This window comes from Lagopus leucura, unplaced genomic scaffold, assembly GCF_019238085.1.
Source record: "Lagopus leucura isolate 7727_CA_CO unplaced genomic scaffold, USGS_WTPT01 Super-Scaffold_100021, whole genome shotgun sequence".
Classification (NCBI taxonomy): Eukaryota; Metazoa; Chordata; class Aves; order Galliformes; family Phasianidae; genus Lagopus; species Lagopus leucura.
In genome coordinates this window covers 10,624,590-10,639,816 of record NW_024962274.1, presented here as the reverse complement: position 1 = coordinate 10,639,816, position 15,227 = coordinate 10,624,590, and the positions used below count along the sequence as shown (strand labels likewise).

The window sequence follows — 15,227 nt, the reverse complement described above, 5'->3', positions numbered from 1 at the left end:
CCCCCCCCCCCCCCCCCCCCCCCCCCCCGGCCACCGGGCAGCGCCCCGCCGAGCCGCCCCCGCCGCCGGCAGCGGGAGGGTGCGGAGCCGCGGGCCGGGTGAGCGCGGTGCCCGGCGCCCCGCAGCTCCGGGGTGCTGCTTCCTGCGGAGCGGAACAAGCAAACAAACAAACAGAAAAGGCCCAAAAGAGATAAAAAGCATTTTTATTTTCTTTCCATGACGCGGCCGCCTGCCTGCTCGGGGGTGACACTATTTCAGGCATGTCTCTTATTTATGTTTCTCTCTATTGATACTAATTAAAGACGCCATACGTGCACGTAGCTCTCCGACTTGGAAAAAAGCAGAACGGGACTGGCAGCCGGGACTGAACTTTCCTGAGAGAAACGGGCAGAGAGGGGCAGAACGGACGGCATCGCTGCATCCTGCGTGTCACCTCTATGATGCTCCAGCTGTGTGCCCGGGGCTGCGATGCTCCAGCCCCTCTTTCTCCTAAAATTACCTAAATCCACGCAGCGGTGAAGCTCTTTGCAGAGCGATGCCCATGGGATGCGCGGTCCTCTTCCGTCTGCGCTCCTCCAGCAGAGCCCAGGGCTCTCCAGGACCAGGGAGCTCTCGAGTTGTTGCCGAGGGCTGGGAGCGGCTCTGTCTGGAGCCCTGTGAGGTTTGCAGAACAAAACCCAGCGGGCCGGCTGCTACACCACGCTGCCTTCACCGTGCTGCTGAGGCTTTGCCTGGGCTGCTGGTGCGATGCCGAGCACACGCAGATGGAGGAGTTCCATTCTTTCCCTGCATCCAAGTAGATATTCCTTCCAAGGATTAATTAGTAAATTAAAATGGTAGAAAGATGAAATTATTATCCAGGAGCCTGCTGGTGATCTCTCTCTGCTCTGCGCTGCCTTCCTCAAGGGCTGGGGCAGTGGCTTCTCCCTACATTCCCTTCATGAAAAAGAACCTCAGGGTGGCAAATGTGAGACAATGCACGGCTGCCAACCCCCATCCTGCTATGCCCGAGGGAAAGAACAACCTGTGTGCCCCCTATATGGGCACCCTCACACCGACAACGCGGGTCACACAGAGCCTCTCCCTCCGGATTGACGCAAGCAGAAGCCTGAGAACTGCATTGATCAGAGCTGCAGTCCCATCTTCTAGCCCCGTCCAAAAAAGCCATCACATTTTGCTTGGCAAAAATTCTCCTTCTTAAACCTGAGTCACCGACAATTCCCTGCTCTGACGCCTGACAATTTGTTTTTTTCTGCTGCTCCTCCCAGCAGGGCCCAGCTGCCCACAGGGCTCGGATCTCAGCCCAGAAAGTGATGGCAAAGCCTCACGGAGCTGGAAGGTGCCTGTTTTGGGGTTATCGATGCCCCAGGGCTCTCTGAGAGGCAGCCCAGCTACAGAACAGGGCCAGGCTCTCTGGAAAGCTCAGTGCATGCCAGGGATTTGCACCGAGCATTTTTCACCCCGAAGAGCTCTGGAAATGCACCAGTGTTTGCTGGCACCTCCTGGATCTTCACATTCAGAGGATGAGATACAGGGGGAGATGCTGGAAGGCCAATCCCAAGGGCCACCCGAAGGATGGCTTGCAATGGGTGAGCCTACCAGCCTGGTGCTGCCTTGTCTTGTGTGGCTCTGCCACAGCTCAGCCTGATTACATTCCCCACTGTGTGCTGCCACAAGGGCATGGAGGGATCCTCAGCCATTATAACCCCATTATTTTACTACATATATGATAGAGATGGGAACTGCAGAGCCCATTGTGGCATTGAGGAACAGGCAGCCCAGAGAAGATACAACAAAATGAGCCCGTCCCGCAGCGCAGAGACAAGTGGGCTGCCTCCAGTGCATTCCTCACTGAGAGAGGAAAGATGTCAGATTTCAAAGGGGAAAAACCCATGGGAGAAACTTCTAGGCTGTTTTTTTGGCTTTTTTTTTCTTTTCACTTTTGCTCTGCGTGGCCGTGAGAAGGATGCGCTCTCCTGCTCTGCCCGCGGGTGGTCGCAGCTTTATATTAACTCACAGCGAGACGCGGCGTGCGGCCTGCGGAGTGACAGATCTGCCTCAAATTAGAAAATGCCGTGGGGAGGGGTGTCCCTTGGGCACGGTGCTGGAGTGCTCCTGAGCTGGCCGCTTTGTTGAGCTCTCCCATGCAGCCAGGAGCTGGCTGCCATGGGAGGATGGTGTGGGTGAAGCAGGGATGCAGCACAGCTTTTCCACCTGGGTGCTGGGGTGGGCAAGCAACGCTGAGCCCTCTGCAGAAGACAACAGTGCGTAGCCTTCAGAAGGGGACAGCCATATGCTAAGGGGGATATTTTGCTGAGAATTTCCACCTGTATCCCAGTCGTGGAGGGAGCTCCCTGGAATTACATCTTGACAGAGCAGAGAGGGATGCTTCCATGCAGCCCCGCTGTGCCGGTCTCACCTAACACTGATGTGATATGACACTACTGAAACGTTTAGAAAATGGTGCTGTGGGTGACAGTTCCCAGTGGTTATTTTAACCCAGCATTGTTAGAAAATCACACTCTCACCAAAATATATGGAAAAACGGTTGTGGAGGCTGCTTGGAGGCATGGAGGTTCCCTGTGCACCTGTGCAGCCTTGAACAGCTGATGTCATCAATAAGCATTCACTGAATGCCTCTGGGCATCTCAGGGAGGTTTTTGGTGGTGCAGTGGTGCTGTGCACGATTTTGAGCGCGTCGGTGCTGCACAGTAGCAATGATGGCAGTGAGGATACGGGCACGGTGGGCTGAAGGAGAAGTTGCAGCCAGTGAGAACAGGGAAGGAAGAGGTGCTGCCCGGCCGGGCACTCAGAGCTGCACTCCCCGCGCTGTCAGCTCAGCTCTTTGCTGGCTCGGAGCGCGCTGTGAGCGCAGAGCTGCGCGGTGCTGTTAGCAGCGTGACACCTCCTAACCAGCCCCATCTGCTCGGAGGCACCGCATCCGGCGGGGTTTCTGCAGACCTGCTGGCAGAAGCGTTTGCCAAGGTTTTACAATCATCGTTAATAAACACGGCGGGGCGGCGTTTGGCACCACGAGCTGCGACTCCCAGGCTGGCTAGCTGAGATGGAGAGAAGCCATGGCAAATAGACGTGAAATGATCCCACCCTGTGGGATGCGTGGATGCGTACAGCCTGCAGGCAGGGCTCAGCACTCAGGCGCTGCTGCTTGCAGACAGCCCACAGCCCTGGGCTGCTGCTGGGCTGTGGTGTGACCCAGTGCCACCCTATGCTGCAGGACCCGAGCTGTGTGAGAACCTGGTGCCTTTCAGACAGGATGGCACCATCCAGAAAGCATCCAGGATGGAACAGCTGGACCCGTAGGTGTGTAATAGCATCACAAAAGACCCATGTGATTTAAGAAAATGCCACGTTCCCGGCAGATGAAAGGCTACAGCTGAATCGAGTGGCTGCGGATGAATCACAGCGCTGTAGGGAGCACACTCATGGGTGTCTCAGCAAAGCCGTACAGCTTGGATGGGCTCCAGCAGTGCTGGGGCGTTGCGGGACTCTCACTCCACCCCCTGGGCTCTCAAAGCCCACACATCCCACAGGTGCCTGGCACCCAGCAGCACCTCCCAGCTGCTTCCACTGCGGGCCACAAGGAGTGAGATGAAGCATCACTTGGAGTACACACTCTATCAGATCCCCTAACCTGCTGCATTAAAATAATAGTGTGGGATTAAGGTCTGGAGGTTCTGGAGCGGGTAGTTTTGTTATACATCATCATTCCCATCCTGAGTTTAAACCGTTTTGAAGCACTGTGTAAATAGCCACGGGATCACCTTTCCCAGCTGGCTCCATCCCTCCCCGTGTCTCATAAGAAGAGAAATGCGCACATCATTGGGAACCTCTGGTTCTGCTTTCCATGGGCTGGAATATCAGTGCTGAGGGTTTCCAAGAGAGATGCTGTAATGCACTTACGCACGCACAGAGCTATGCGCAGAACTGGAACCTTTGCACTCATGGGGCTGAAACCCTCTCGACAAACCCCCAGCTCCTGCCTCCCCAGCACTCTTAAGGCCGATTTGAAAGTGTTGAAGGTTTTGGGGGACTCCCAGGCCACATCCTCGCTTTGCTTTTTGCATGAGGGTTGCAGTGCTGCAAAGCTGCAGAGGGAGTTCCCCACAAACAGGTGGAGATGGAGGGGCTGCACCAAGCCCTGTGCATACACAGGGCTGTGTTAAACCCTGATTCACCCAAGCCAACCTACGGAGAAATGTATGGGTGCTGTGCTGCACAGCCCATCATCCATTGGAGCTCTGGGAAACCGTGGGGTCGGGGCAGCTTTGAAGATGCTTGAAAGCAACATAAGGAGGATATTCCTATTCTGAGAGCTTCTAGTCTGGGGATGCGGGGCCACAACCACAGCCCATCTCGCTTTCAGCTCAGAGCTGTGCCGTCGCACTGCTGGGGCCGTGCCGCAGCCGCGAGGAGATGAGAACCATTTGCCATATGCTGAGGGATTACTGTACAAAACCAGGATGGTTGGCGGTGAGCCAAGGCACAAGGTTTCCAAATAGAGTCTGAATCCTGGACAGAAAAGTTCCAACTAAATATAGCCATGGCAGGCTCGGGGACGACTTTTTCTGTTGAGTTCACTGAAAGCAGGGCAGGCAGCGGTGTGTGTGCAAACGGAGGACCTGGGATGCACAAGCAGGATGGTGCTGGGACAGGAGGGGCTGAGGATCACTGCAGGGTGGGGGTCAGGCAGGAGCAGCAGCTGGGAGGGAGAAGCTGAGCCCTACGTGATGCGTGTTCCCAAAGAGCCATGCCAGGGGGGCCGGCAGCACAGGGAGCTCCAGCTAACAATAACAGATCCTGCTGGAGTTATACCTTACATAGAGAAAACCAACACTGGAACCAGCTTTCTGCGAGCCTGGCAAAAAGCTTTTGTTTAATTTACAGGGGCTCAGGCTATATTTAGCCTGCAGATCCTTGGGGTTTTATCTGGGATCCAGTGAGCAGCTGAGACACACTGCCTGTTTGTGGGATTTGGTCTTTTTCCAGCAGGGCAGCACTGTAGGGCAATGCCACAGTGAGCAATGGGGTTTGCCTGAGCTCAGCCCCATGGGCAGTGGGATGGGAGCGATGGGATGGGGGCAGTGGAATAGGAACAGTGAGATGAGAGCTGTGGGATGGGAGCTTTGAGATGGGATTGATGGGATGGGGGCAGCAGGATGGGAGCTGTAGGATGGGAACAGAGAGATGGGAGCTGTGGGATGGGAACAGTGGGATGGGAGCAGTGGGATGAGAGCTGTAGGATGGGATCTGTGGGATGGGAGCAGCATCTCTGTCAGGAAAGCCCAGCTCCCACATGGCCCTGATGATGGATGCAGTGGCTTCTGCCCTCTCAGACATATTTTTCCTTTCTCTCTTTGCAGAGTAACCCTTTTTGAGACACAAGAGCCCCAGCGCAATGCTGGCAGCCTCCCTCTCCATCGCCGGCCGCCGTGCTGAGCTAATTTTATCCTCCCTGGCCCCCCCATCTCCTGGAGATTGTCCTGCTGCAGCCAGCGAGCACTAGAAAATAGCACATCGCCCACTCATCCAGCCTCCCTCCACAAGGAAAATATTTATATTATGCCAAAGAGAGGGTTTCCATGGCAGTGATGACTTTAGCACTGTTGCCTTGGAAACCACTTGAGGCCATCTTAAGTGGGGCAAAAATACCTTTCATCGACAAATAAGGAGAGTGCACAGGAAGGCCCCGCTGGCACACAGCAGGACGGGAGCTGCTCCCCTCCCGGTTGCTTTCGGAGCTCCCCAAAAGGGGACGTGCTGTGCCTGACCCTCAGTGATGGCACCGGAGGGCAAAGGGGTGGCACTTAAGGAGATACGGTGACATTGGGGGGTGCAGAGGTGGCACTGGAGGGGACTTGGGTGGTGCTGGGGGGGACGCAGGTGGCACTGGTAGGCACATGGGTGGCACCGCTGCCATCCAGCCTCCAGCACCACTCCCTCCCGAGGAAGCCCCTGTGCCTCGGGGCAGCCGTGGTTCCCCGCCAGCTCCATGTGAGGGGCCCCACGTTTCTCCCTCGGAGCTGCCAAATCCCCCCTCCCCTGCACCTCCGCCTGCTGCGCGGTTTGGCAGACCTCTCCGAGCCAGCGGGACTCCATCACCGGGAACACATCGCTGGAGCCTCCAGAGCGGGCAACGAGCTCCGTGACGAAGCCAGCGGCGCAGAGGCACGATGCCACGTGTTCAAGCTATAGAATTTGGGTTTTTTTTCCCCCATGTTTTGCTTTCTGGTGGGCTGGAACGACGTCACAAACGTGGCAAGTGATGCTCCAACCCGGCAACCCGCCAGCCGAAGCGAGGTCTTTGGGGCGAACCGGGGGATGCCGGAAAGCACCTCTCTGTCCCATCGCAGCAGATCAACTCCGTGAAAAAGCCCCCGAACGCTTCCCCCCCGTGCCGACACCAAACCCGTATGGCGGCGTCCACGCGTGGCGGGACCGCGCTCGGACCGGCGCCGCGGGGACGGACGGCGGCAGCGGGGACGCGCCTCGCCCCGCCGCCGCCACGCGTGGGGTTCGCGCAGCGTTCCGCGCTCCGGTGCCGAACGGCTCGGGGCCGCCCCCGGCACGCCCCCGTCGGTCCCGCCCCACCCCGACGGCTCTAGAAAGGCGGCGGCCGCCCCACCGCCCTCGTGTGCCGGTGCCGCCATGGCCCCGCCGCCCGCGCTGCGGCTGTGCGCTGCGTCGCTCGTCGTGCCGCTGTTGCTCCTCGCGGCCGCCGCTCAACAACGGGAGGCGGCGGGAGGTGAGCGGGGGGAACGGCGCGGGGATCGGGTGGGGACTGCGCTGATCCCGCGGGCCCGTCCTGGAGGTGCCGCGGGGCGGTGGTCCCGGGTTGGGGCCGCTCCGGGAAGCGGCTGCGCGTGGGAGCGGCGTGACTGCAGCCTTCTCCCGTTCAGCTGCCGAAAGCAGAGTGTGACCAAGTGTGAGCTGGAGGGTCCCGGTCGGGAAGCGTTGTGTGGCTGGCGAGGGCTGAGACGACGCCTGTCGCTGCGGGGGGCTGGGTTGCTGCGGTGGCAAGGGGCTGTAGCCGCAGGGTTTGGGGTCCTGGGCTGATCCCACAGAGCCGTGAGGGTGGTGTGGCGTTGGGAGTGCTGGCAGCTTCCCCAAGGGGAATGCTCCAGGGAGAGCGGTGCTGATGGGGAAGTGGTAAACCGTCCGATCGCCTCCTGGGGCAAAAGGGTGGATTCCAAACGGCCTGGAAGCAAACGGGCAGAGGCAACCCAATGACTGTGATGGTTTCCCGGCCTTGGCTGGGGAAATGGGGAGGATGCGGCTTCCCAGAGCGTTGCAGGCTGTGCGGAGCGTGCAATCTCAGCCTCTCCACCGTGCATAAACAGCCTTATCTGAGTGTTAATAAATCGCTGGGTTGTTTGGAGGGCTGTGCGGAGCATGTGACCGGCTGTTGACACTTGGCCGCAGCTGAGGCTTCCTCCCAGCTGCAAGGGGAGCATGCAGCTCTGCTCCTCACACACTTGGGGCACTCAGGACTGGGGCTTTGTGAAGCATTGCTCCTCATGCTGCAGTTATTGGGGGGCTGCTCTGCTGTGGGGCTGCAGTTGCTCCTTTCTGCCCCTCTACTGCTTTTGCTCGCAGCAACTTCCTTGTCTGGGTTCTGTTTGACTGGGCTGACCTCTCACCCAGTGGTAGGGGATTTGTGCAGGCTGTCCTTGCCCAGCAGGTCTCTGGACAGCCACATGGTAGCACTGCTCAGCTATCCAGAGCAGCCAACAGCTCAGTGCTTTGTGTCAGTATGGGCCAGGCTTGGGTTTGCCTTTGGGTCTTGCTGAAATCAGCTCTGATCTCCTGTAGCTCAGGTGGCTTCTGGAGGGCATGGGGCAGCATCTGTCTCCAGAACCAAGGTGCTGCTGCAGATGCAGCAGGCTGTCTGTTGGTACGCCTGCAGTGCTGGGAGCAACATTTAATGCGTGGCAGCATGTCCTAGGGCGCAGGTCCTTGCAATGTGGGGACAAAAACAGGCTCCAAGGAGCACAGAGCTTGTAACACAGACAAGCTCCTCAGGTGTCTCGCTCTGTTCTTTTTTTTCTACAGAATGTCAGCAGTATACAAACAGAAGCTGCGAAGAGTGCCTGAAGAATGTCACTGTAAGTAGCAGGAGTAACTCTGACTTCTCCCTAATGTCCAGAAGCATAGTGTGTGCTTTGGGGGGCTGTGTGAAGAGCTTTTCCCCTGTTGGAGCTCCTTTGTCCCTGCCCTAAGCACACTGTGAGTACCACCCATCTGCTCGTGGCAGCGTGAGGACCAGTGCCCGTTGGTGCTCAGGGAGTGGCTGCTAGAAAGTGCTTGAGTCTCATGGTGTGCTGCTTGAGTCATTTAATATGCTGGGTTCCTCCTCAAGAATGTGCGCTGCTGCTTGTGCTCAGGTGAGTCCTGTGAATGCTGGAGCACCTGACTGCCCAGCACAATGAGCAGATGCTTGCTGATTGAGTGCCCTCACCTCTTGCAGGTTGCCTTGCATGCAGCAGATCAGGGTAGGCTCTTTCCAGAGGTCTCTTAGCCTTGAAACAGTTAGCTTTCCTCCTGGTGTTCCTGATGTATGCAGCCCCACCGCAGGTGTGTGGGGGCAGGATAGGCTGCCAGGGTGGCAGCTGTAGGCTGTGTGCTCTCCTGCAAACCTCCTCCATCACTCAGCCTTGAAAGCAGGAAGTTTGGGCTTGAGACAGACCTCACTGCTGACTTGGCCAGGAAGTTCTGGCCAAAGCCAAGCAACTTGGTCTGGTGGCTGTGGGCAGCACTGGCGTGGCTGCTCAGGGAGGTTGTGGTATTCACCATCCCTGGAGGTGATCCAGAGATGTGGCACTGAGGAACATGGTTGCTGGGCACGGTGGTGTGGGTTAGGACTGGAAAATATCCCTAAGATGCTCAAGTTCAGCTGTAGGGATTCTGATTCTTGGGCTGGAGCTGGCTGTGTGGAGGCACTGCAGCTGGTCTGGCTGGGAGGAAGCAGTGATGGCACAGGTGGGCATCTTCTGTACCAGCAGTTCTGTACCAAGTTCTGTTTCAAAGGCCTTCTGTCCCTAAAAAGCTGGGCAGAATGAACACAAAGGATTTAATGCTTACTCCTTCCTTGCAAGCCAGTAGAAGTGCTCTCAGCATCTTTACTTGCTGTGGAAATCTCCATTCCCTGAACCTGCATTCTCTGCTGAGGTGAACCTGCTGCAGAACAGAATGGTGGTAGCTGTGGTACTTAGGAGCATGGTACCTGGCAGTAATGCTGTGCTTTCGCATGCTGCAGTGCCTGTGGTGTGCCAGCAGCAGGAGGTGTGTGCCATACCCTGTCCGGAGGATCCTCCCATCTGCTGATCTCTGTGAGCTCCGCTCTGCACGCTGGGGTGTCTGCTGGGGTGAGTGCAGGGAGACCTGTCTGCTTGGTGTCTCCTTTGGGCCACAGTGGCATGCTGGTGCATGGACAGAGCCTGGGTTTTAGGGAGCGGGGTGGTAGGGGAACAAGCTGGGGCTCAGTTTCCATCACTTGTCCCCATGGTGCAGCACAGCTGAACTGTGGCCAGCTGTTGTTCTGGAGGCTGGGCTGTCCTCACTGCCTGTGGGGGAGTGAGAACTGCTTCCACACCACCCAGAGGGAGAGTCTGCTCTTTGTGAGCACCGCTGTGTGCTCTCCTGAACCTTGTGTAAGACCCTGAAATACTAGTTTGTGTGCAAGTAGCTTCATAAAAGGTCTCATTGTGGAAGAACACATTCCTTACCTTGCAAAACGAGCCTCAGGGGTGATTAGTCCTCCAGGAGATTAGCTGTGAGCTGTGTTTGTGGTGTGTGACTGCGGCCTTCGTCACTGGGCAGGGTGATGTGAAGCCCTGGCTTGCCCTGCAGAGCTGTGCATTTTGGGGGTACTGCTGGTGAAGAAACTCCTGTTGGAGGTGAAAAGCATGGTTAGGTTTCTTGCCTACTGCTGCTGATTTCCAGTACCTGGCCTCCAGCCTAGCAGCCTTGCCTCGGGTGAGCCATGAAGCTGCTTTCTGCAGCACACTGTGGTTGGCAGTAACATGCCTGGTGCATTCATGCTGGTGCCAACACTGAGCACACCTGTAGATGATGTCTGTCTTGCTTTCTCAGGCTGGCATGCTTGTTTCAAGTTCAGCAACTGATGCTCCCAGTGACAGGAGCTGCATGGTTGTCAGCAGGCAGCCATACGCTGGGGTGCTAAGTGTGTTTTGTTGCATCTTGCAGTGAATTTTGAAGCCCTGATCATTGCCATGTCTGTGGTGGGTGGAATGATCCTCATCATGCTGGTTGTTTGCTGCTGCTGCTGTTGTAAGAAAAAGAGCAAAAAGCAAGTATTGGAGCGGGCTGTGCCCAGTTCTCTCAAAGAGTCCCTAAGGTGCAGCTGTGGGCTGCTGGAGGTGGGTCAGTGTGGGCTGATGGGCTCTTTTTTGCTGCAGGCCAGACAAGGAGGATGAGCGAGCCGCCCGGGAGCGGGAGCGCAGGCGAGTGCGCCAGGAGGAGAGGTGAGGTTTCATTGCCCTGTGCCTGCTGACCCAGTGCTGTGCCAATTGCATGGTGCTGCAGCCTCTGCATGAGGGTCTGTGCTGCAAACAGAGTCCCTGCTGGGATCTGTGGGTGCAGCATTGTGATGGTGGTGTGTATGCACCCTGAAGTTCCTGCCCTGTGGGAGGGGGGCTGCAGGGAGACCAGCAGCCTGAAGGCTCTGAGCAGAGCTGCTGGCATGGAGCTTCCCAGCCTGAGAGCGAGTGGGGAGCTGGAGCTCCTCCTCCTTGGCTCTGTTCTGCTGGTCACTGACTTGTGGTTTCTTTCCTGTTTGTTTCTTGCAGGAGAGCAGAGATGAAGTCACGGCATGATGAAATCCGAAGAAAATACGGTACAGTGGCTTGCACTAGCAGCTAGCACTAAGCTTTAGAATTGTGGAATCATTTAAAGTTGGAAGGAGCACTGACATCTACTCCAACCATCAACCCATGTCTCTGACTACTCTAGACTGTGTCCCTTAGTGTGACATCTATCCTCTTCTTGAACAACTCCAGGGATGGTGACTCCACCTCCCTGTGCAGCTCATCCCTTCCCAATGCCTCATCACTACTTCTGGGGATGATGTTTTCCTAATATCCAACCTGAGGTGCATCTCAAGGCCATTACCTCTCATCCCACTGCTGTTAATCTGGGAACAGAGGTGATTTCCCCACTTCACCACCATCTCCTCTCAGTGAGTTGCAGAGCAATGAGGTCTCCTCTGAGCCTCCTCTTCTCTGACCCATCCCAGTTCCCTCTGCTGTTCCCCATCACATTTTGTGCCCCAGGCCCCTCACAGCTCTGCTGACCTCCAGACACACTTCCTCCTTGTAGTGAGGGGCTCAGGATTGAACACAGTGCTTGGTGTGTATCCCATGAGGGATAGGTGATGGGGGTGGTGTGGGCACAGTCTTCCAGGAAGACGCTGGTATGTGTTTCTAGAACAGGAGAGTGAGCAGAGGATGGTTGGCAAAGAATTGTCACCCAGAGCAGTGAGTGCTACTCCTGGGGGTCTCAGTGACTCTCTTTTCTTCCAGGCCTGTTCAAGGAGGAGAACCCTTATGCAAAATTTGAGAACTAGCCTCTCTGGATCTGTCACACCTGGAAAATGCATCCTCCTTATAGACCCACCTCACTCTGGGTCACTTTCCAGAAGACCCCTATGGTGCAACGTGCTGCCACGAGCCCTGCTCAGTGACTCCCCCATTCCCCACTCCAGTTCTCAGCTTGCCCTGGGCTTTTGCTGCAGAGGCTGTGCTGAGGCAGCCAGCCATCAGCTGCAGTGCTGGGCCAGGCTGAAACTTCATTCTGTGCCTGACAACTTGGTGGCAGTAGCACTGGGCTTCACACTCCTCCTTAACCCAGCTGGGGGTGGCAGCCCAGCACAATGCAACACGGTGCCTGGCTGAGGTCCTGAGTGGCCCAGCGTGTCTTCCTTCTCCTGCCTCATGCAAAGCTGGGTATGTGTGGCATGAGGCTGTCGTCTCCCTCTGCGTGGAAGTGACTCAGAGGGCAGCCTGGCTGTCTCCAGCTGCATGCATGTGCCCACATACCAGCACCCCCTCACAGCACTGGTTTCTAGCTGCCTTGGGCCTCTGGGGGCAGGCCTACATGCACATTTCACTTGCAACTAATCCAGGGTCCCTTCACAGCCCCTCTACCTCTGTGCCTTTCTTGATCATCTCCTGGGCTCAGTGCCTGTTACTGATAGCAATATGGTAGGGTTCTGATGCATATGCAGTATGGTAAAGATGTATTAAATGGATTTGATTACTATCCCTGTGTGAATGCTTCATTCTGCTTCCACACAAGTGTGGCTCTCAGCTGGGCCTGGGTTGCCATCATGGCAATGGGCAGGGGTAGGATTGAGTTTCTTTTGAGCAGGGAGAGTTGGGCACAGGGCTGTGTGTTTATGTCCTGTGAGGAACCCAGGATGGGGACTTACACGGGGCTAGAGTGGATTTGCAGTACAGAAGAGCCCAGCGTGTATGCGGTAGCATCCACTGATGCCGTTTTGTGACAAAGCCGAGTGGGGCTGACGGCACACGTGGCGCTCGCAGAAAGCGCGGACTCTGCAGCCCCAGGCACGGGTCCTGAGGGCGGGGTGATATTTGCGGTACGCCCGCGAGGGGGCGCCATAAGACCGGGCCCGCGCCGCCGTGCTTCGCCCCTCCCTCCCTCGGAGCTCCGCCCCTCGCTCGCGGCGCTTCCGCCACTCCGTGACGCACTTTCTAGAGGCGCCGAGCTGCGCGCGATCGCTCATCCCCCCCCCACCTTCCTTTCACGTGACCGGCCGGGCGGCCAATCGGGGCGCGGCGTTGCTGGCGCGGGGCGGCGGGGGCGCGGCTGAGCGCGCTCTCTTGCGGGCGGTTGGCGGCGGCTGCGGGAGCCAGGCGGGAGGCAGCGCGCGGGCCGGGCCCTCCGCGCCCCTACCGGACCCTCTGGGCCCGTCCTGCCGCCATGTCGGAGGAGAAGCCCAAGGTAAGCTCGGCGCGGCGCGGCGGGGGCTCGGCGGGCGCGGGGCGGGTCGCAGGCGGAGCAGGGGGGGAGGGTCGGGCCTCGCCGTGCGCTGATCTCCGCCCGTCCGGTTTTTCCTAGGAAGGAGTGAAGACAGAGAACGACCACATCAACCTGAAGGTGGCCGGGCAGGATGGCTCCGTCGTGCAGTTCAAGATCAAGCGGCACACGCCTCTCAGCAAGCTGATGAAGGCCTACTGCGAGCGGCAGGTGCGCGCATCGCCCCGCGGGCGCTGGGGCCGACTGCATCCCTGCCGTGCGCCACATTCCTGGAGGGAAGCTCGGGCCGCCGGCATCTCTCTGCCTTGCTGGTGCACGTGGGGCCCTTTCTCTGCTTCCCCACACCGAAGGCTCGGCCCCATCCCGTGCCTCAAACACGGCGTGGGTCCTTGTCTTCATCGGAAGGTCGGGACTGGGAGCGGGTGCCCAGCAGGAGTTGTGTGAGGTGTGAGCAGGCACTGTGAGCAGGGGGCTTCTACGCATGTGTTGGGAGTGTTGGCTGCTGAATGAATTTAAAGCCTCTCATTTCTCCTTATGAGGAACGGCTGGCCCTCGCGCACGCATGCACGCCGTGCAGAGCAGCACGGTGCTGTGGGTCAGAGCCAGGTGCAGCCCAGCACCGTTGCTCCTTGCAGAGCCCTTGCTGCCACAGCAGCAGCACAGCATCCATTGAGCAACTCTGCTCTCTCCATTTGCACCGCAACAGAGGCATGAAGTTTCCCATTTGTTTATGTTCTTTAAATCTTAATTTTGTTATTATCCGTTCTGACAGCGAATCAGTGAATGCTTTTTGTTTTATTTTATTCAAAACTAAGAGGATGGTTTCTCACATGTATTACTCTATAAATTTGCAGGGTTTGTCTATGAGGCAGATCAGATTCAGATTTGACGGACAACCTATTAATGAAGCAGACACACCTGCGCAGGTATGAAAGATGATTTTACTGCAAATGGCTATAAAATGCTTCTTCAGTTTCTTCCCTGTTTTGTCCTGGCTGGGGTGGGAGATCTGTATGAGCAGTGGTGCCAAACATGCTGGCACCTGTGTGCTGCTGTGGGCAGGACAGGACCTGGAGGAAGTGCAGAGCTCTTGAGCTCTGTCCCACTTCTGCTTAAAGCTGGGAGTGAAGCTGAGTGCTGTAGCTGCTGCCAGCTCTATCAGTGCTGAGAATTTGGGGGTTTTCTTGCATTGATGAGGCCTGAGGTGAGGAGCAGAAGAAACACGTGACAGGTTGTTGCTTTTAGAGGGTGAGCTTCTAAATCTGGTTTGAAATAGAGATCTTGAAACCTGTGTAACTCTGTAACTTTGTGGTTGTGAACTTGTGTTCTCTGTATCAACCTCACAGCTGGAGATGGAAGATGAAGACACTATTGATGTATTCCAGCAGCAGACGGGTGGGCTGTGCTAAGACATGCCATCCTTTGGAGCGGAGGCCTTCCAGGCTCATTGCACCTCGCTCTCATCTGTCCTTGGATTTGCTATTAAATAGTAAACAAATGAACATGCCAATCACATGGGATTCTTCGAAACCTTAGAGGACATTTACCAAAATTGCTTGTTGTCTTTGACGTACTGCGTGTGCAAGTCAAAACAGTATCTGCAGGGATTAATCTATATCTTAAATTGGGCCCATTTGATTTAAGTTCTGATTCAGTAATATACGTTGTCTGTCTGCTGTTTCCTTTTTTTCCTTTAAACCTGTGGCCTAAATATCCGTCCGTGTTTGAGGACATGGAGTGCATTCCTGGCTGTCGGTCCTGCCCTTCTGTTCCATCCTAACCTTGTAAATAATTCAGTATATCTTCATGCCGATCACAAGCTTACAAGTTTTGTTGTTTTGTTTTAAAACATGCCGAAGAGGAGGAAAAAGATGCTGATTTAAGTGTGCGTTGCAAACAGTTACTGGGAAACCTACGACACGAAGTCTGTACGTGCAGATGCAATGCTTCGTATGGAGTCAGAGTTTGAAATATTGCAGATTTACATGTGCTTTGTCATGATTTGATAAAGTCGTCTGAAATATACTTTTTTAACGCAGAAACGAGAAGTGTCATCAATCAGGCGTTGGGGTGAGCGGAGCAGGCGGGGCGCGCTTTGTGCCTCGCGCTTCCCGCGGCTCTCGGCCCCGCCCACAAGTCGGTGGTGATACTGCGCCTGCGCGGCTCGCGGCCGGCGCTGGGAGGACTCG

At 56.5% G+C, this 15,227-nt stretch overlaps 2 protein-coding genes across 2 annotated transcripts; both read left to right on the top strand.

Annotated features, from left to right (window-relative positions):
* The first annotated feature begins 6,666 nt into the window (after positions 1 to 6,666).
* On the top strand, positions 6,667 to 12,297 carry LOC122184033 (PTTG1 interacting protein). The gene is made up of 7 exons (XM_042878556.1): positions 6,667 to 6,763; positions 8,071 to 8,123; positions 9,275 to 9,383; positions 10,225 to 10,327; positions 10,437 to 10,502; positions 10,827 to 10,873; positions 11,559 to 12,297. Exons 1-7 carry the CDS (start codon positions 6,667 to 6,669, stop codon positions 11,600 to 11,602), a joined length of 519 nt encoding a protein of 172 aa, XP_042734490.1. The 3' UTR covers positions 11,603 to 12,297.
* Positions 12,298 to 12,902: 605 nt separating this feature from the next.
* Positions 12,903 to 15,080, top strand: LOC122183907 (small ubiquitin-related modifier 3). The gene is made up of 4 exons (XM_042878365.1): positions 12,903 to 13,002; positions 13,120 to 13,248; positions 13,893 to 13,964; positions 14,385 to 15,080. Exons 1-4 carry the CDS (start codon positions 12,982 to 12,984, stop codon positions 14,445 to 14,447), a joined length of 285 nt encoding a protein of 94 aa, XP_042734299.1. The 5' UTR covers positions 12,903 to 12,981; the 3' UTR covers positions 14,448 to 15,080.
* The last annotated feature ends 147 nt before the right edge of the window (positions 15,081 to 15,227 follow it).